Source organism: Microcebus murinus, chromosome 19 (genome assembly GCF_040939455.1).
Source record: "Microcebus murinus isolate Inina chromosome 19, M.murinus_Inina_mat1.0, whole genome shotgun sequence".
Classification (NCBI taxonomy): Eukaryota; Metazoa; Chordata; class Mammalia; order Primates; family Cheirogaleidae; genus Microcebus; species Microcebus murinus.
In genome coordinates, this window is record NC_134122.1 from 43,939,403 (window position 1) to 43,960,410 (window position 21,008).

Sequence of the window (21,008 nt, forward strand, 5' to 3'; positions counted from 1 at the left end):
TAAAAATGCCCAAGTGTTTTAGATCTAACATGGTGACAGCACAATGGGAAAAGCTGCTGTAGGAAATTTTTGCAATCAAGATATTTCCACTGCTTTTAGTTTTGAAAGTACCAAAAGGAAAACAGGAAAGTTGGGAGTCAGTCATGTTTAATTTAGATTAAAATAGCCTACTTATCATCTGACCAGATGCACAGCATCCATTCAAAGTTAAGTTAATTTATGTAACTAATATTGATCTTCTCACCTATATATTAACATTACCCTGTCCCTTCCTACAACTACTTCTTCATTTCCTTGATCTAGCCTGCTCTAACTGGATGGTAGATAAAGGCACCATCTAAACACTAAGCGGGTAGGAAAAACTTTTCTCAAACTAAGAAATTGCCTGGCAGGTCTACTAAGTTTTAAGCTTGAAGGCAGGGCTTTTGTGTGTTTTATTAAAACCTGAAAGACTGGTAAGGTCATAAATATTCTAAGGATGCTTTGCAAATAGAATACAGGAGAGCTCACTTATATATAAAAAAGAGAGAAACCAGTAAAACACAAACCCAACAGATGTTACAGAGAATTATACATATATATATATACACATACATACATACACACACACACACACACACACACACACACACACACGGCACTCTTTTCTAAGCTCAGTTTACAAAAACCTAAAAAACACAAAACAAAACCCCAACCTGTGAACAGGTTAAATGCACTGTAACAGTGTACTTTCATTAAATCATTTAAATAGTGTTTAATTCTATTCAGGTGACACAAATCCTTTTCAAAGAGCTGGGGGATTGTCTAATAGAAAAAGATTGTTACCAAAATGACCCCATTATAATCTCACAGAACAGTGAAATTGTTTTGAGGATTGCCGAATACTTTCTACTTATAAGGTGCATTGTGCTGAACTGCAAATAATTCTAATTTTTAAACTTCTGTATAAGAAAACAGCTATTTTGGGGAAAGGTGGTAAAAAAAAAATCCCAATATAGTTAAAAAACGAGTATTACCTCATCTTTAAAAGAGCTTTCTAGGTTTCTTTATATATCCTATAAAGATGTATAAAGGGTAACGGATCAACAACTAAGTGTGTCCAAATGTTATAGGAATAACATTTATTGGGTGTAGGCCGGGTGGGAGGGGGGAGGGAGGGCATGGGCAATATACGTAACCTTAACATTTGTACCCCCACAATATGCTGAAATAAAAAAATAAATAAATAAATAAATAAAAGATGTATAAAGGGGCGAGCCCTTAAAAAAGCCAAGAGAAAAAGGGAAACCTAGTGTTCAGGGTGGTGAAACCTACTAACAAAATAATCCACTGGGTACCTACTGTGGGAAAAGCACTCCATTAGGGTGCGAAGCAAACAAGAGCAAAGATTTCTTTCCTAGGAGATTAAGTTTTGGAGCAAAGGGACATGATCGTTAAAGAATTTGGTATTTCCACGTAAACTTCATTAGTAGGCTATGCGAACCAAACTCACAGGAACTCCACTCAGCGCCATGCCCTATTTCATGTCTAGATTTGTTTAACCGACTTGCATCATAATCAAAATGCAAAATACAGTACATTCTTTACAGCAAAGTTATTCCTCAGAAGCAAAACCCAGCCATACATTCTTACAGCAAAGTTATTCCTCAGAAGCAAAACCCAGCCACGCTTAAAATCACGCACAAACATTACCCACGGCACTAAAACCTCAAAGTCTTGACCGAGGAAAACCAACAACTTGGGGAGGAAGAAAAACTTTTGAGCCCGAGCTTCCAAAGCAGCAGCCGCTGGAGCTGAAGGGAGCACGAGGTTCTGCTCCCTGGGCGGGCGTCGCACAACGCCGACCAGGCCTGGGGACAGCCGAAGGACTTGCAGCTGCGGGCACCGGCTGCGGGCCGTTAAGGGAAGCGGGGAGGTGAGAAGCCGCGGGGACACAGAAAGAGAACAGCTCCCTCAAGTTTGCCCGATGTCGACGCTCCAAGCATGAAAAGAACCATTTGTTTCGGCTGGGGACCGTCGTGTTTGGCCTTTCCTCCCCCTTCCCCCCGGCAATTCCCGGCGGGGCTCCGCAGCACTGAGCCGCACCGGAGGCTCCGGAGCCCGGCCTTCCACCCTGCGCGGCCGCCGGCCCGCCCGGCCCCAGGACCTCACCTGCGGGGCCGGCCCCGGAGGCGCGAGCGGGCGGCGGGGAGCGCAGCCGCAGCCAGAGGTGCAGCGCGGCCCCGAGCACACACGGGCACAGCAGCACCAGCCAGTTTCGCATTGGCCGTCCCCGCCGGCTCCACCTCGCGCCCCCGCCGCGCGCCGGGCTCTCCCGCGTCCCGGCGGAGACGGAGGGGACCCGCAAGTGCGGAGCTTGAGGGGCGGCGGGAGACGCCTGCGCAACTACTCCGGGCACGCCCGCCCTCGCGCCCGGCGCCGCCTGGGCTCCTCTCGGATCCCGGCCCCGCGCCTCAGGTCCCTCAGCCCGCGGGCGGCGGCTGCACAGCGGGCCGGAGCCCCGCCCCCTCCGCTCGGCCTTCCCACCGGCTCCGCCCACCCTTTCTCCCACTCGCCCCGCCCTCTCCTCGCGCGTCCCCACCCGCGCCCGCCGGCCGGCCGGGAGCTGAAGTCCCGCTCTGGGCCCAGGCAAGAGGCGCACTGGGGAGACTGAGGCCCGAAAACTACATTTCCCACAATGCCACGCACGCGTTCCGTCACTCGTAGGCCGCGGAGGCGAAGCTCGAGGCCCCACACGGAACATGCGCACCCTTTCTCGGCGCCTGCTGCCACCCACCGGCCGAGGGGAGGTGGTGCCGGGCTCCCTGGCGCTCAGAGGCTGCCCCAAACCGAGAAGAGAAACGCGGCTTAGACAAAGGTTGCGGTTTGCCTCAGACTGCGAGGAGATACGAGTGGTTCTTGTTGGAAATCACGCAGAGCTCCCTTGTGCGGATGCTCGCCCGCTCCCCCTCCCCGCAGTGGAAGATGGGAGCCTGCCGACGCCTCCTCGGCCCGAAGAGCGGGACGATAAAGCCCGCGTGCCGGCGTCTTGAACGATGAATCATCGGGGATTAGCTCCGGTGCAGTGTGTTCCCGGCTCTTGGCCCGGTTCTGTGCTCTAGGAACGCAGGCTGAGGAAGACAGCGCCCAGGGGACCGGGCTGTGGAGTACGGTGGAGACGGTCCCATGGGGGTAGAATTGCACCTGCCGGGCACGGTGCATTCCCGAACGGGAGGTGAACCGAGGGAGCCGCGCGAACCGGGCTCTGTGGAAGGGCTTCTGCAGCTCCTTCCAAATGAAACTGCCCCAGCTTCGTGCACCTGCGGCCGGGGGACCCCCGCCCGCGGCTGGCTAACAGGGGAAGAGGGATTGAGGGTGCTGACGTTAAGAAGGTGGGGGGAAAGCATAAGAATGAGTGCCTGGGCTATGGGGTGTGTGTTTGTTAAAGTTTCCACGAGTTGTTGAGAAAAGTTTTGATTGACAGAAGATCCATCTCAAACAAGCATAAAGTTCTTTATTCGAGTAACAACGCTCCAGCCCTGGATTTACCAGACACTGTCAGTATCAAGAGTCTCATTGAGTGGCAACTTAGTTCCAGCAAAGCAACCCTCTGTTGAAGTTACTTTTTATTTGGTGGTTTTGTAATATTGTCTGCTGTGCTATATTTAATTTTAAAATGTTTGGTTTAATAGTTATATAAAAGCTATAAGCCTCGGAGTTTATACTGTGTGTTTGTATTAAATTAATAAAGGTAATTTAACTCATGTAGGGCCAGAAATTGTTTGTTTGGGTTTTTTTTTTCTCTTTAGAACGGATTTGTATTATATATTTGTTAGTTATCTGTTGTTACTTAACAAATAAATCCAAAACTCTTAAAACAACAATAATCATTTATTATCTCTCATGATTTCTGTCAGGAACTTGGGAGGTAAGTTCTGGTTCAGGGTCCCTCATAAAGCTGCAGGCAGATGTCAACTAGGGCTGCAGTCAGCTGAAGGCTTGACTGGGGCTGGGGAATCCACTTTTTAGGTGACTCACTTATATGGCAGATGCTACAATGCCTTTTATGACAAAGCATTGGAAGACATGCAGTGTCACTTCTGCACTTGTCTATTGATCACAGAGTATCCCTGATTTACTGTGTGAGGAACCACACAAGGGCATGAATACTGGGGGCAAGGATCATTGGAGCCCATCTTAGAGGCTGGCTACAACAGTATATTATGCAAATTTGAGAAACACTATTGTTTCTGAACAGCTTTGGGAGTCTTTTAGGGTCCCTCCAGACTCTCCATGGTCCCCAAAGACAGGAATGCTTTTTCCTTCTTATGGGAAACAGATGGAATTAAAAGGCTGGGATTATTGTGGCTCTTGGGCAAATGTCACCAACATCTGCACACCCCTTTCGAAGACATTGTGTACATATTTCAATAAGAAAGAAGAATATGTAATGTTTAAAAATTTCTTGTTAGAAATTTTTCTTTGTTTAGAACCATGCTGACTTACTTTCTATATTTCAATTAAAGAAATTGTTAAGAAAGTAATAATTGGTTGTCTCAAAGAGTATACTATATTTAACCTCAAGAAAAGTAGTAAATGGTTTGTTGATATCCTATAATTTTCATTTTGTGAATAAAGAATTATAATGAGTTAACCCCAAAAGAGGAATTATCCCTAATTTTGCCAGATCTATTCATTCAACAAATACTTATTGAGCATCTATTATGTGCCAGGCAATTTTGTATGTACTTTGGATACATCCATGAACAAAACAAACATCCCTGTCCTGTAGTGATGGGGGTGGTGTGCAGACTATAGCCATAACAAAGAAATACACTTGACCAGGATATTAGAAAATGGTGTCATGGAAAATATAGAAAGTAGGGCAGGGTAGGAGAATTGTGAGAGTGAGACAGAAATGGAGCAGATTGCAGTATTAGATAGCAGTATTTAAATAACTGTTCAAAGTTACAATGAACACTAAAGGGAGGAACAAACAAAATCACCTTACTATATTAACTAATCAGGGTGTTGTTACTTCCAGTTAACAATCTAGGCCGGGCGCGGTGGCTCACGCCTGTAATCCTAGCTCTCTGGGAGGCCGAGGCAGGCGGATTGCTCGAGGTCAGGAGTTCGAAACCAGCCTGAGCAAGAGCGAGACCCCGTCTCTACTATAAATAGAAAGAAATTAATTGGCCAACTAATATATATAGAAAAAATTAGCCGGCCATGGTGGCGCATGCCTGTAGTCCCAGCTACTCGGGAGGCTGAGGCAGAAGAATTGCTTGAGCCCAGGAGCTTGAGGTTGCTGTGAGCTAGGCTGACGCCACGGCACTCACTCTAGCCTGGGCAACAAAGCTGAGACTCTGTCTCAAAAAAAATAAATAAATAAAAATAAAAAATAAAAAAACAATCTAGAGCAGAATATTTTTCACTGGCACTCAGACAAGCCTGCAACAAAAATAGTTTTTAATAACTTTTTAGCATCCTTCATATCACCCCACAGTGGGAGCCGCCTATATCACCTGTTGATAGGATCAGTGACCCTTAGACGTACCTGCTGTCTACTGTGCCTAATAAACTCAAGACTATGGTAAGTAAAGATCATAAGAGTATGTACAATAGAAAGAATAAAATTTTAAAAACCCAGTGATGATATCAACAGTCTGGGCAGTCAAGGTGTGTTCATAGTCTATGATGTGAACAAGTTAACAGAGAATTAGAAGTAGGGAGAGGCAAACTAGGATGGTTAGTCACCCTGATTACAATTCAACATGATAAGTAATTACAATTCAATGTGAGAAAGGAAGCATAGGGTGTTATAGCAGCACATAGCAGGAGGCACAGTCCTTCCTCAGTAGGGATTGTTTCCAGGACCCCCCATGGATAGCACAATCTGGGAATGCTCAGACCCTGATATAAAATGGTGTGGTATTTGCATATAACCTATGCACACCCTCCATATACTTTACATCACCTCTAGGTTACTAACCATATTGGATACAATGCCTACCCATCACTTCATTCTAGTGGATTCAATGGCATGTGACAAATTTAAGTTTTGCTTCATGTAACTTTGTGGATTTTTTTTCTTAGTATTTTCCATCTGTAGTTGGTTGAATTCATGGACGTGGAACCCATGGGTAGGGAGGTCTAACTGTATTTAACTCAGCCCAAAGCTCCCTAGAGGAGGCTATCCCTTGAAAACAGGGCTGGGGCTTGAAATCAGAGACCAGTTAACAAGGTAGACAGTAAAAAGGCCATTCAAGAGGGCCCTAGGCAAAACAAAAAATTCTCTTTTCTTTAAGAGTCAGGGTCTCATTCTGTCACCCAGGCTGGAGTGCAGTGGTACTGTCATAGCTCACTGCAGCCTCAAACTCCTGGGCTCAAGTGATCCTCTTATCTCTGCCTCCCTAAGTGCTGGGACTACAGGCATGAGCCATTGTGCCTAGTCTCCTCTCAATACTCTTATTTCTGATGAATTTTATAATCATTTTTCACATTTTTTCTGCTTCCTCCTAAACTTTATATTTAATACATGGTTATAATAACAAGTATAAGTAATACAAATGTAATGTTAGACTCCTCTTTTGGCCCAACCTGATCTTTTTCTCCAGATTTAACCACTATAGCCTAGATATTTCTTCCTGTGTATATATTTTGAATTGTCACAAATTCTTTACTTTTCCAGGGATGGGAAGGGAAGAAGTGCCTTTGTTTTTAATCCCCATGATTGCAATCTGTGCCCTGAACCTGCCTAACTCCAGAAATTCTAGTCCCCTCTCTAAATATTTATGAGTGCCCCAGGAGTGCTTGCTTTTCCCCAGAATCATCATTACTCTCATTGCCACCTCTTGTTCCAGACAGCCACTCTAGTCTTCTCCATCAGCTACCTCAACTAATAACCATTTCTGCAGGCATGGACGTAGTGCCTTCCTTTATCCTCCAAATCACAGCTAAGACACAGCTGTCATGTTTATCAGACTTTATTAAGGATTTAGTCTAAGCAAATACAGAAAGAAAAATTTGAAACTAGATATGAGATAAACTTGCTCCTACGGTCTCTCAGAAGAGTTCCCCACTGGCCATCTCTTGCCTTAGGCTCCCACCCCACCCAACCCCCTTAATGTCACTTCTGAGGGCTTTCTCATCTTCTCCATATGAAGGACACTTCTTGCAGGTTCTCTTTTCTCCAGTACAGGGCCCAATTCTATCCCTAGCCAATGAAGTCAAAATTGCCCTTGAAAATCTTTCAAATGCCTAAAATGTGGAGCATGTATGGTTTTGTGTATGTAATTCTATAGAAACATTTTTTTTTATTCTTCTAATTCTTTCTCATTAATGTTTTTCTGCAGACCTCAATCATTCACTTTCTTCCTCAAGGAAACTATCTTGCCTGGTCACTTATACAATAGGTTTCACTTTTTAAAAATTAATAGTTGGGAAACCTTAAAAACATTCAGACATTCTTTGCAAGGGTTTCAGGACTACTGCATTCTTTGCCTCATGTGAGTACACACTGCCTTTGCAATGTGCACCTTTTAAATGATTACTTCTCTTTCTTTCTTAGCCAATAGTTGAATTCTTTTAAATTAAATGCCTATGATGGGATACCAGATGATTGTTGCAGAAGACAACCTTTTACACTAGGAGATAGAAATCTTAACATCTCATTCTGAAGCATCGTGACTCATATTTTGGTTATGCATCAGTCAGGGCTTCTCTAAGAAGAGTAGAAAAACAGACACTGCCAGATCAGCCTTCAAACGTGTGCTCAAGGCAAAGGAGGGAGGCTGGTGTAGCTGGAGCAGCGTGAGCTATGAGGAGAATAATAGGGGATCAGGTTAGAGATGTAGTCTCCAGCAAGAATATGACAATAAAACACAACGATTTCAGCTTTTACTCTGAAATGAATGGGGAGTAGCTACTTGATGTGCCTCGATCACAGGAGAGACATGATCTGACTTACGTTTTATGAGGATCACTCACATTACTGGGTTGTGACTAGACTGGCTGAGAGGGAGGAAAATCTACCAAGGGGCCTAGAGGAGGGAGATGATGAGTATCATTTATGCCCTGAGACAAGGTGCAGAGGCAAGAGCCAACCAGAAGATAAGGGGTGATCCCAGATGCTGACCATAGATAGGGACTAGGTCTATGGGAGGGTGGTTGGGGGTGGGACTGTAAGAGATGTGGTGGTACCTCTCCCCATTCAGGATGGGGAGTGCAGACAGCTGAGGACTCTGAGCTGAATGTCCCTCTTGGAATTGCCCTTGGGTGAAGGTTGCTGCCTTGCCCAAGGGTACAGTCCTCTCCAATGAGCCATCCAATGACTGCTTAAGTAGGGGTACAGAGATTTGGGATAATGCTGAAGAGCCATCCCGTGGCCTCTGCTGCAACCGCGTTTACAGTCCAGCTTCTTCCTCTGCCCAATTCAGCTCCCCTCCCTCCCCGCTCTGTTCCCACGAGCAGACCCCAATAAACCTCCTGCACACCACCTGTGTTTCAGAGTCTGTTTCCCTGGAAACCTGACCTAAGACAGTGATTCTGTTAAAACGTAAATAGGACTGTGTCATTTCTCTCCCTGAAACCCTGCAAGAGCTCCTCAGTTCTCTCACAGGGACACCAAAGTCCTTATGATGGCCCTATAGGCCATTGGGATCTGGAGCACTGTCCCCTCTAACCTCCTCCCCTCCTCCCCTCCACCTCATTCGCTTTGCTCCAGAGCCATACTGGCCTCTTAGCCATCCCATGAATAGGACAGGTATGTTCTTGTCTCAGGATCTTTGTACTTTGTTCCTTCTGCTCTTCTTCCAGATATTGTCATCACTCATTCCTTTTCCTCCTCCAAGTCAGCTCACCTTTTTGATGAGGCCTGTCCATCCCATTTGAAAAGCTCCCTCCCCAACTCCCAATCTCTACTGCTCTATTCTATATCGTCACTCACAAACATACTGTCCAGTTTACATGCCTATTTTGTTTATGGTTTATTGTCTTGCTGTCCACACAAGGCAGAAACAGTCCTCCCTCCATTTTGTTCCCTAGTATACCCCAGAACCTCAAGCAGTAACTGCCACTTTGTAGGTGCTCCATAAATATTTAGTGATGAACAAGTGAATGAATGCGTGAATGAATGAATTTGGGAACCCTTGATTGCAGTGGGATTCATGAGATCACGCAGGGATAGTCTGTACAGCAAAGATGAACAGAGATCCCATTTAGGTGTGAGCAGGGACAGAGACAATGATAAAGGGCACTAGAAGAAGCCAGAATATAGGTAGAGAACAAGAAAATGTGTCACACAAGACAAGAAGTCAGATGACAGAGAGAGAACAGGCCACTGAGTACAGTGCTGTCACTATATAGGAAGCAAGATAAAGGCAGAAACATGTCTGCTGATTTGAGGGTCAATGGGTAGCTAGCAGTTTTAAGAGTAGATAGGGAGAGTACTGTGAGTGGAGGAGTGAATGAGAAGTAATGAAGTGGACGTGGTGTGTGCATCACTATCTTAAGAAACTTGGTCATGAACACAGGAAAGAGAAAGAATGGGAGCTGGGGAGAAGCAAGCCTGACTTGAACATTTTAAATGATGTATGGAAAAAGCCAGTAACAACCATATAATTTATCATCCACATTAGGGTTTTGAGAGCAAAAGAGGGCAGGACAAATGCTAACGTAGATGGATGTCAAGACAACAGGGACTTTCTGCAAAGTGGGCCATATGGTCACCCTTGCACTTAGCAGGCAATTTTTTTTCTAACGGTAGGTGGCAGTAAAAAGCTTGCCTCTTTTTGTCTCTTTTTTTTGTTTTGTTTTGGAGAGGAATTTGGAGATTTTGGATAGCAACTAAGATTGGTAAAGGTTAGTTTAGCCATAGCTGTAAGCTCAAAATGGGAGGTTTCAACTTAGATTTTACTTTGGGAAAATTCATATTGTATGTTTTTATGAAAAAGAGTATCTCTATTGGTCCCCGAAGAGGAAATAGTTTTTGAGTAATTATAAAATATGTTGGCTGTGTTGCGTTTTCACACTGAGTCATTTTACCTTTAAAAAGATGAACTTCTGTCTTCCTCCTAATACAGAATGATTTGCATTAATTTTACCACTTCTGTTTCAGCACATGCACTGCTATATGCATGCATTTCTTATTTATATATACAAATTTTCAGTTAAGTCCAGTTTCAGTAGACTTTGGGGACCTTGTTATGAAGATTAGAAATGTTTTTGAAAACTATGACATATGACAGCAAATTTCTTATTTTCAGAGCTAGAACTAGGGATGTCCAAAGATTAAAGACTTTTAGAATTTCAGGATGGTAAAGTGAAAGAGTGCATATTATTCAGGCAATCTTGGCAGAATCTAGTATCATAAAATTTAAAATTCAGAAATCTTCCTAAGAGAAAAACAGAATCTAAATATTCTCTGCGGGTCCAGCAGGTAAATTTGAGCTCAAAACTCAGATTTGCATTTATTATAATAGCTGTGTGACCTTGAGCAAGGAAAGTACTTTACCTCTTTGCGTCTCAGATTCCTAATGTGTGAAATGAGAGCCGTAGGACATACTTCAGTGACTTGTTTTGAATATAAAATGAGAAAATATAGGTCTATAGATGTTATTTTCGCCCTCTTATCTAAACATGAATATGAATACATCCAGATTGAAATTAGGTGTATCCAACCTTAACCCTTGGAAAAGATATCACAAAGATTAAAGAAAAAATATTAATTTTAACAATTGCTTTTAACCAAATAAAACAATAAAACCAAAAAGGTCTTAGATATACCTTAATTCAATAATTCTTCAACTTTGCAACTCAGACACCAATTGTCCAAGTACTGCTTGATGAAGAAGAAATTTCCCTACAAGGGAATTTGGGGACAAGGGGGCTTCTTGGCAATGTTTGGATTAGTGCCAGAATTCAAAATCCTCCTGCTGACAATCCTCTATCTTTTTTCATTTAGTGAACTATGTTGTGCCATTACTTTCTCTGTTTCCTCTGTCTTTCCTCCTCAGCTTAAAGGAAATGCTAAAAGCAATCCACAATCTCAACCATACCAAATGTCATGCACGATGGTCTCAGTTCTGGAGAAGTCTCCCCTACAGAGGTGACTTGCTATATTCCAGTGGGTCCTAGTAGCTGGGAATTGGCGAAGCTGGAGTCACTAATGGATTTGACAACAAATGAGAAAGGTCCATTGTCCCTGTACCACTCCCTAAAATGCCCTTATTACTAGGAAGTTCTCCAGGCTTTCTGCCAGTATCATAGACTAGTTTGTTCATTAGCTGGTTCACTCCTCGGTCCTTGTACATTTCAGTGGCTAGAGTTTGTAGTGAGTTTGAGAACTATGATAAAGAGAGGAGTATGGGGAGGAAAGCTGGTGGGAGGTAGGTGCTGGAAGTTAGGACCACTGGAAGTGAAAAAAAATGAGGTACTGATTGCACCACAGAAGCGAAGATTACCTGTTGTAAAATTTTGCTCGACTTGGGTAGTACTGACTCATTCATTCTTTCAACAACATTAGTTATGTGTCTGTGTATGCCTGACACCACTAAGATTACAAATGAGAACAAAATAAACTTGGTTCCTCATGGAGCTTCCATTCTAGTGGGGAAGGCACACAAAGAACAAGCAAATAGGAAAAAAGCTATTGTTTTCCTTTAGAACGGATGGAATTTAGGCTATATTATTGTCACCCTGTGGACAGTTACACTTCCGTGACTTCCTGGCTTCCTACGTGGTCTGCACAACTAGGTCCTCCACAGAAAGGAGTCATTGGCAAGTTTGTAGCATTGCCACTTAATCTCTTTTTAAAAGACATTTTCATAATTATAGTAAATTAAAATATTAACAATGAACTGGCCCCCATAAATAAATAAATAAATAAACAAACAAACTAACAAACAAACAAACAAACTGCCTGCTATCACTTCCTCTCCGGCAGGCTCTGTCAACTTGTTCTGCATTCCGAAATGGATCTTGGACTTTCTCTTATGTAGCTCACATTTGAAACTCCTGCCCACGAGCCTTACCGCATCCGACTGGCAACTGTGCAGCCCTCTGCACACGGCTTGGTTTCAGTGGGCAGGGAGGAGGAATATCTATTTCTTTGAGCTGAGCTCCAGCTGATGACAGTGGAGACTGCCACATGGAGCCCTAGCACACACAACAGTGGACGTAGATGACAATGAAAACCAAGGATGACCAGTGGCTGGGTTTAAATGAATTAAGGTGAAGTGTGCTGAAAGCAAAGAGAGTCATTAGAAGGAAGAGGGATGGTCTAGACGGTAATCAAGGAAGAAGGCAGTCATTCTTCTTTGATGTCTGTGACACTGGGGAGCAAAACCTATGGGGACACTCAGCAACCTTAAACAGGACAAAGTAATTTGTTCTGTGACGTGGATTAAAGGGGCTTTCCATGTTGTATTTGGCAACTGGGTCCCCTAAAATTAATAATATATTTTTTAAAAACTTTAAAAAAATAGATCGTACTGATGGTAAGTTTTTAAAAACCTAAGTAAAATTTGGTCTATTTCTCACTAGTGCTTAATTGTCTTCCATCACCACAGTCCAACATTGAGCACGTACTAAAACCCTTTTAAGGAGAGATTCCAGTCTTTTCCACTTTTGGTCATCTGAAAGCTTCCTAAAAGGACTGGACTTTAATATTCCTTTTCACTATATTATGTATAACATGATACATTTCTTTTAATCATTCTTCACAACTATACATTCCCCAAATCGAAAACCTTCACAACTTAATATTCTTAGGGTGATTTGGTTTTACGAATATAGGGAAGCAATTTGTTCGTATCCTCCTCTCCTTTGATTTTTTCCATCTTGTTCCCTTTGTTCATTCTGTTCCTTAGGATGTGTTAGGAAGCATGCTTTTAGGAGATCAAAGGAAAAGGAAAACAAATTTCTTCTATACTTTTGTCTTTTGTTTAGGTTAAAAACCAACATTGTTTTTATATTTGTCCAAGATACAGCATTAAAATTACTTCAAAGCTTTTGGAATGAAATAGGTACAGAGAAGTCTTGTGCCAAACTGCAGAGCTGTTTTATAAGAAATTAATTTCAAATGCTAGCAAAGAGGATGGCATTACGTTTTCAGAATGATGCTACATTAATTCAGCAAGAATATTTTAGAGCCTTTCTGAGTCAGAGGACAGGATGATATTTTGATCTTAAAAGATAAAAGGGCAATTTCATATAGCTCATTATGCATAGGGAGGGTTCATTATCTATATCGATATAAGTATTAGGAGTTTTCTCCATGATACCAGGGCGAGATTCCACTCTTACACGCTATTAAACAGTTTTTCCTTCTGGTTTATACACAATGAGGTGCATGACTTTCTCCTGATGAACCAGTACGGGGAACGAAATCTATAATTATCTTTGGTGGGGATGGCAATCAGATACCCCAAGCAACCTCATCTGATCTTTCTAAGGTATTCAGCACTGGAAACAGGGTTTCCCATGAAGCCAGAAGACTTGGTTTGGAACCCCAACTGTGTCACTTACTAAAATTGTAGCTTCAGAAAAGCTACTTAACTTCTCTGAGCCTCAGTTTCCTTTTCTATAGAATGAAAAATAATGACTACCTTATAGAATTTTAAAAAATTTAAATCTAATTTCATTTAAAATTTTAAAAAATTTAAATGAAAGTATTGGCACTAATAGATGCTTAGAAAATGTTGGTCCCAGCTGAGTGTGCCTGTAATCCCAGCTACTCGGGAGGCTGAGGCAAGAGGATTGCTTGAGCCCAGTAGTTTGAGGCTGCAGTGAGCTGTGATTGCATCACTACACCCCAGCCCAGAGTGAGACCCCATCTCTTAAAAAAAAAGTTAGTCCCCTTTACTCCATGAGGCTAGAGGAATGAAGAGGGTAAAGAGTGGTATTGGTCAGCAGTTCATGCTGTATCATAAAGCACACCACAACTCAGTCTCATTCTTGCCCAAGCATCTGGAGTCAGCTGGGGTGGCTGATTTAGACTATGGATTGGTGTGTGGGGGGGGAGCTCTGCTTTGCTGGTCTTGTGCTGGGACCCATGCAGAAGAGACAGTCACTACTCAGGGCATGTCCTTCTCATGGCAGAGGCAGAAGCCCAGGAGGGGTGAGCAAAACCACAATAGGCCTCCTAAGGTCCAGGTTCAGAAATGGGTGATGCTACTTCAGGTGCCCTAAGGAATGGTGCAATGAAATACTAGTTACCTCCAGCGGGAGGCACTGCGAAACCACATGGCTAAGGGCATGGATACAGGGAGAGGCAAGGATTGGGAGCAAAACGTGCCATGTTTCAGAGAAGCAAAAACACCCCCAACCTCACCGTAATGGGACTGGGCCAGGTCAAGGCCAGGCTAGCAAAATGCAAGGAGCTGGTATCTACGCTGAAGGAGCAGGAGGGAAGAGCATGTAGGCAGAAGGGACAGGGTGGCGGACAGCGTCACTGGGACAGTGACAGCCTCCCTTGCAGTGTCAGACAAAACAAATGATAGCGATGAAAATAACTTCTCTGCTGTAACGCGTTTATCTCGTGACACTTACAAAGCGGTGGAGGGTGCGTCCCTGCTTCCAGAACAAAACTGAGCCACAAATTATTAGACACACGCAGGTTTTCTTCTTTCTGGTCTGGCCTCAGGGAGGACTCTAAGGCCTCTCTCCCTGATCTCTCGTTTTATTTTTACAATCTTTTGTTTTTTTTTTTTTTTTGAGACAGAGTCTCACTTTGTTGCCCAGGCTATAGTGAGTGCAGTGGCATCAGCCTAGCTCACGGCAACCTCCAACTCCTGGGCTCAAGCAATCCTCCTGCCTCAGCCTCCCGAGTAGCTGGGACTATACAGGCATGCGCCACCATGCCCGGCTAATTTTATATATATATATTAGTTGGCCAATTAATTTCTTTCTATTTATAGTAGAGACGGGGTCTCGCTCTTGCTCAGGCTGGTTTCGAACTCCTGACCTGGAGCAATCTGCCTGCCTCGGCCTCCCAGAGTGCTAGGATTACAGGCGTGAGCCACCGCGCCCGGCCTCGTTTTATTTTTATTTATTTGATGTTCTGTTTATTTTTATTTATTTATTTATTTCGGCATATTATGGGGGTACAGATTTTAAGGTTTCAATAAATGCCCATTCCCCCCTCCCCCCACAAGTCTGAGTCTCCAGCATGACCATCCCCCAGATGGTGCACATCTCACTCATTATGTACGTTTATACATATATATATATATATATATATATATATATATATACACATCTCATATATACATCTCATTTCCTGTGTGGGACCCACACAGGAAATGAGAAAATCATATGGACATAAGCTCTACCAAGCAAGAGGGAGGCTGAAACGATGGATTGAAGACTCTAACTTGATTAGGGAAAGAAGTGAGGGAGAGAAAGGGCTGTGTGCGTAGCAGGAGGTAGTGCTGGAGGCCTTTGAGAGGACAAAGATGAGGGATGAACAATGCAAGTGACGAGCCGGAGGGTGGGGAGGTTTAGGCAGGGGTGAGATATCTGAATTTGAATTCATAACCTATGCCTTGAGTCTATCATGTAACCTTGAATTGATGTCATTATGCATTTGTGGTTCGGAACTGACTTAATAGCACTTCCATTATCTTTGCACTTCCGTACTCAGCACTTCATTCCCTGTCCCTGTAATGGCTGCAAATCTATTATGCTCAGACACCTTCATTGTTTGGCACCACGTGGCGCACCTGGGTGATGAACTCATCGCAAATAGCTAGCTTATGAGTTAGCTCTTCTCACACTGCCGTGCAGATTATCCTATCTTCCTACATCATTATATTATGACTTTCTAATGTCTTGACATTCAAATTGTTTAAACATTTTCTTAAAATATCCTGCTTTTAAATTTAATTCAACAAATGATTATTAAATACCTGCTGGGGCCAGACACTGAGGCAGGCCGTGGGATCTAGCAATGAAAACGACAAACACAAGGCCTGCCACGCTGAGGCAGCGATTTGGGGCACAGGGACCTTGAGTGGCATGAAAGTAAAGCAGACAAAGGTGCAGCCAGCCCCTCAGATTCAGGATCCCCCTAAAACACCCCAGGTCTCAGCCCTCATAAGTAGTATGTCCTGTTGTAGGGGTTGTTAACTTTGTTGTTGTTAAGGTAATAGAATAAATCCCTGTAGATAGAGTTGAAGTCGTCTTTGTTTCCCTTCCCAATTCTGTTCCTTTCTCTTCCTTCTGCAGAGTTATTCACCATGGTGAATTTGGGATATGTCCCGTGGTCCACGTTTTTATACTCTGTGTGTCTGTGTACACACATGTGTGGGTATCCACAAAAACACGCAGTATTGTTTTGTTTTTTAAAATTCATCTAAATAGCGTACTTTATATATTGTTCCACAATTGTTCTTTTCACTCAACTTGTTTTAAATACTTGTCTTATTTGATATATGTAGATCTATTTTGTTCATTTCAACTACTGTTTAGTAGGGGATTGTACCATTGGATGAATGTGCCACAGTTTATTTTTGCATTTCTACACGGATGCAAGTGTATATGATATTTTTTATGTGCTAGATACAGGGCTAAGTACTTTATGAATTCTTATCCCTGCATCCTCATAACAGGTAGTGTTTTTTTTTTGTTTTGTTTTTTTTTTTGAGACAGAGTCTCGCTTTGTTGTCCAGGCTAGAGTGAGTGCCGTGGCGTCAGCCTAGCTCACAGCAACCTCAAACTCCTGGGCCCAAGCGATCCTTCTGCCTCAGCCTCCCGAGTAGCTGGGACTACAGGCATGCGCCACCATGCCCGGCTAATTTTTTATATACATATCAGTTGGCCAATTAATTTCTTTCTATTTATAGTAGAGACGGGGTCTCGCTCTTGCTCAGGCTGGTTTTGAACTCCTGACCTTGAGCAATCCGTCCGCCTCGGCCTCCCAGAGAGCTAGGATTACAGGCGTGAGCCACCGCGCCCGGCCAACAGGTAGTGTTTTTAAACCATCCTTACATTATAGATGAGGAAACTGAGACACAGAGAGGCTAAGACACTGACTCAGAGTCACTCAGCTCGTAAGTGGTGGAACCCGGACTCAAACCCAGGTCAGCTGTCACATCAGGGGCTGTGTCCTAACCCTTGGGCTCGCTGCCCCTTTGAAGTGCTTCAGTTTTTCACTCTAAGTCTTACAGTACTGATTCTGATGCCCACTGCCATGTGCACATGAGGAAACCTCTTCCTAATGATGCCTAGAAGTGGGATTGCTGGGCACACACAATATCTTTCCTTGTGATGAGTTTTTACAGTGTTAACTAGAGTGGGGAAATACAGTGTCGCAGGAACAGTTCTGAGGCCCTGAAGGGTAGTTAACTAGTTATTGCAATGTTTTATCCAGTTCTTAACATTAGGCTATTTTCTGTCACTATAACTATCTGAGATGAGGTTACCAGAATATGAAAATACTTTGGGAGAAGACAGGAGACAGGACAGCCCACGTCCAGCAAGTGACTCTTTTGAATTGTTTATCTCTGTCTTCACAAATGTTCTTTAATATAGCTGCATGGGGCTGTGCGATCTATTCAGGAACTGGACATTTCCTCTGTATAACTTCAGCGTATAAATTGAGCTCACTCATTAGTCTGCTAAATGAAAATTGAAAAGTAGATTCTGTAGGTTGGCCTAAACCAACAAAATTGGCCTAAACCAATTTTGGACACATTTTTGCACTGGCGTTAGCTTTTGGTTTTATAAGCTTCCCGTACGATCAATGTAAGTCTTTGAGATATGTTCAAGTCAGCTATAAATGCCACCTTCACATCTTCCCACTGTCTCTTTCTCATTCAGGCACAAACTACAGCATCCTCATTTGAAAAGGACCAACACGCTTGTTGCTGTAGTAACCAAGGCCACGCATTAAATTTAACAAATAAAGTTACGTTACAGATAAGATGTCCCCACTGATCTTAAATACCAAATGGAGAAAGAATTGAGGGGTTTTTGTTTCATCCTTTCTGAAGACCTTATTGCTTGGGCTTAATTTGAAATAGCAAACAACACACAAACCATTACACACACCTCAGAAATGGTATGATCCGTGCTTGCTCTTTTCCCATCATTGGCACATTTCTGGGGCCACCGCAGGGACATGGGAAAGAACTGATTTGTGTGTCTGGTTTAAAGGAATCCTGCCTACATGGGCTTAAGTTTGAAGGCTAATTCTCAGCTCACCAGTAGAGCAGTCCTAATCACTGCAATCTCTGTGGCTTACCCCCTCCTAATTTGTAAAATGGAAATAATACTACCCACTTCATTGATTAACTAGTATTCATGTATTGATTCAACATTTATTGAGTACCCAAAGTCTCTATCCTCAAGGTGCTCATAGTCTAGCAGGAGAAATAGATATATGTAATGATATGGAGGAAATCTTAATTTCTTAGCAGGTGGCAAAAGAGGCACAGTTTTATTGGGTGAATGCTTTGATATTCCCTTTTTTTTTTTTTTTTTGAGACAGAGTCTCGCTTTGTTGCCCAGGCTAGAGTGAGTGCCGTGGCGTCAGCCTAGCTCACAGCAACCTCAAACTCCTGGGCTTGAGTGATCCTTCTGCCTCAGCCTCCCGGGTAGCTGGGACTACAGGCATGCGCCACCATGCCTGGCTAATTTTTTTATATATATATCAGTTGGCCAATTAATTTCTTTCTATTTATAGTAGAGACGGGGTCTCATTCTTGCTCAGGCTGGTTTCGAACTCCTGACCTTGAGCAATCCGCCCGCCTCGGCCTCCCAAGAGCTAGGATTACAGGCGTGAGCCACGGCGCCTGGCCGATATTCCCTTTCTGAAGCAAGGGTGCCAGGACTTGTCAGTGAGTTGGTGCATTGTACTGAAAGAAACCAACCATGCTGCCCTGTGTGAAATGCACAGGAATGTATCTGCAGGGGAAGAGAACAAATGGGACCTGGCCCTGCAGAGGGTGGAGGTGCAGGGGGGGAGAGGCACCCTCAGTTAATGGGGTACACATGTCCAAGAAAACTTATAAATTTGTGGGTGACATAAAACCCTCCTCCATGACCGCTGCAAAAATCTCCAGAAAAATCTGCAATGGCCATTAGTGCTTTTGGTGTGAATGAGATTCTTTCTGGAGCGTTCAAAGGCAGCCAGACATCACAATCATATATTATGCAAAAGCGGTTTCCAAACTGTAGGTCAGGATCCTCTGGTGCATGTGAAAGCAATTTAGTGTGACATGCTGGCATTCGTTAGCAAATGAAATAGAACAGAATAGAAAACATCGGGCACCTTGCACGTAATAAAGACACTTTCTGAAACTTTTGTATGTAGGTCCTGAGTTGTAATATAAAATGGGTTTCTTTTCGTGGGTCATGGTGAAAAAGTGAGAAACCCAGCAGTACAATATATTGTGCTGATTCCAGCAGTGATCTTGACAGCCCACTCCACTCTGACAGGTACCTGGAGTCCCTGTGAAAGGGGCTTGGCTCAGCACTCCCCTGGGCTGGAATCCTACCTCTCGTTTTTCCCACTTCTCTGTTTGAGGAGCTTTGGATCTTCTGTTTGCATCTCTGCTGAGACCATTTAAAAGACTACCGTCTTTGGCCCTGCCTGCCTTGCTCAGCAGCAGGTTGCCTCTGATTTGGCCATAGCTCCATTCCACCCTGACACCAGCCCCAAATCCCAGATGGCAGCTGGGGACCAGCACTCTCCTGTGCCTGTACCAGTTGAGTCCCCTTCCTGTTCTCTGTCCCTACAGCCCTTTGGCCTGGCTACTTCCTACTTATTTTTCAGGTCTTAGCAGACATGGAGTCTTCAGTTATTAGTAGAAGCTAATGAAGTTGAAGCTTCAGGGACTGTGCCAAGCCCTTGTACCCAATTTTGTAACCTGGTATTCCTTCTCTTAAAGTTGTACAGCCATAGTCCTCATGAAACCTGAATCCACCTTGGGGTCTCAGTTAACCAACTTTAGACAATCCCACCTGCTAACTCCTTGAAATGGGCATCCTATCTCTTCCCTGCGTCCACTGATCATACACACACCCCCCTCCTGGGACAGCCCTGACCACACTCCCCTGTCAGCCTAGGGACTTGCCAGTCCTCACCTTGAAACTCACAGAAAAGGAATTTTACCTGTTCTTGCCCCTCGAGTACCTAGGTCCAAGAGGCATAGTAGACAGTAAATAAAAAATGTGGTGAATCTATGGATTTCATAAACTAATTTGGAGAAACAATGCCTTTTATGTTTCCCAAGGTAGTCTATAAAACTTCTCACAGAAATGGAGATGAATGAGGACTTCGAGAAGAAAGTTCCAGAACACTGACCTACCCTACCCTGGCCTGTGTCTGCAGAGTGCTCTCGCTCCTGATTGTGTTCTGTTCATGAAAGGTTAAAGGAATGTGTGTCAATTCCACCAAATAAAGGTGGCTTAATTGTCTGCCGAGCCACCTAAGGGATCTCTCTGGAACTGGGCATTTTTATTAGAAAAACAGAAACAAAAGATACAGCATCTCTTCAAACTTAAAAGCTGTGCAATTTGTCTATTTTTCTTCCTCTGAGAGTTTATTATATTATGAGAGTTACTTTTTCTTCCCTTTTCTTACTAAAGTTCTCGGTTGGAGCAGGCGAACACTGATCGTACCTGACTCTGTTGCTCTTGCTCCGGGGCAGCCCTGGGAGTGCTGGTGTCCTCTTTTCTGTTCTCTTTTTACCCTCGTGGATTATTCTTCCTAAAAAAAGATGACATCGTGGTTGAGAAGATGGGCTCTGAAGTGAGACTTCCTGGGTTCAAATCATAGCTCCTCCATTTACTGATTGTGCGACTAGGAACTTGAGCAAGCGACTTGACTGGCGAGCGACAGCCGATTGTTAAGTTTTCAGAAACTTTGCAAGCCTGTTGATGTTACATTGGTAGCTTGAAATTGGTGCTGGTGGAGTATTTACACCATGGAAATTGGCAAGTGCTGCAGATCAGTGCCTGCCCCTTTTCTTAACCTGGATATTACCATTTATACAGCTTGGTTCCCCATCTATACAATGGGAGCG

General features: G+C 43.6%; 1 protein-coding gene across 5 annotated transcripts in view; it reads right to left on the reverse strand.

The window, feature by feature from the left end:
- Positions 1 to 2,480, reverse strand: part of B3GALNT2 (beta-1,3-N-acetylgalactosaminyltransferase 2) — a 53,688-nt gene extending 51,208 nt beyond the window's left edge. For 4 of the 5 annotated variants that reach the window (XM_020281511.2, XM_012738271.3, XM_075995483.1 and 1 more), the window contains exon 1: positions 2,152 to 2,480. In XM_020281511.2, the coding sequence (XP_020137100.2) occupies positions 2,152 to 2,263 (112 nt within the window). In that variant the 5' untranslated portion in view covers positions 2,264 to 2,480. The remainder of the gene's footprint in view (positions 1 to 2,151) is intronic. The other variant, XM_075995484.1, reaches the window with a different exon arrangement.
- Positions 2,481 to 21,008: the final 18,528 nt, after the last annotated feature.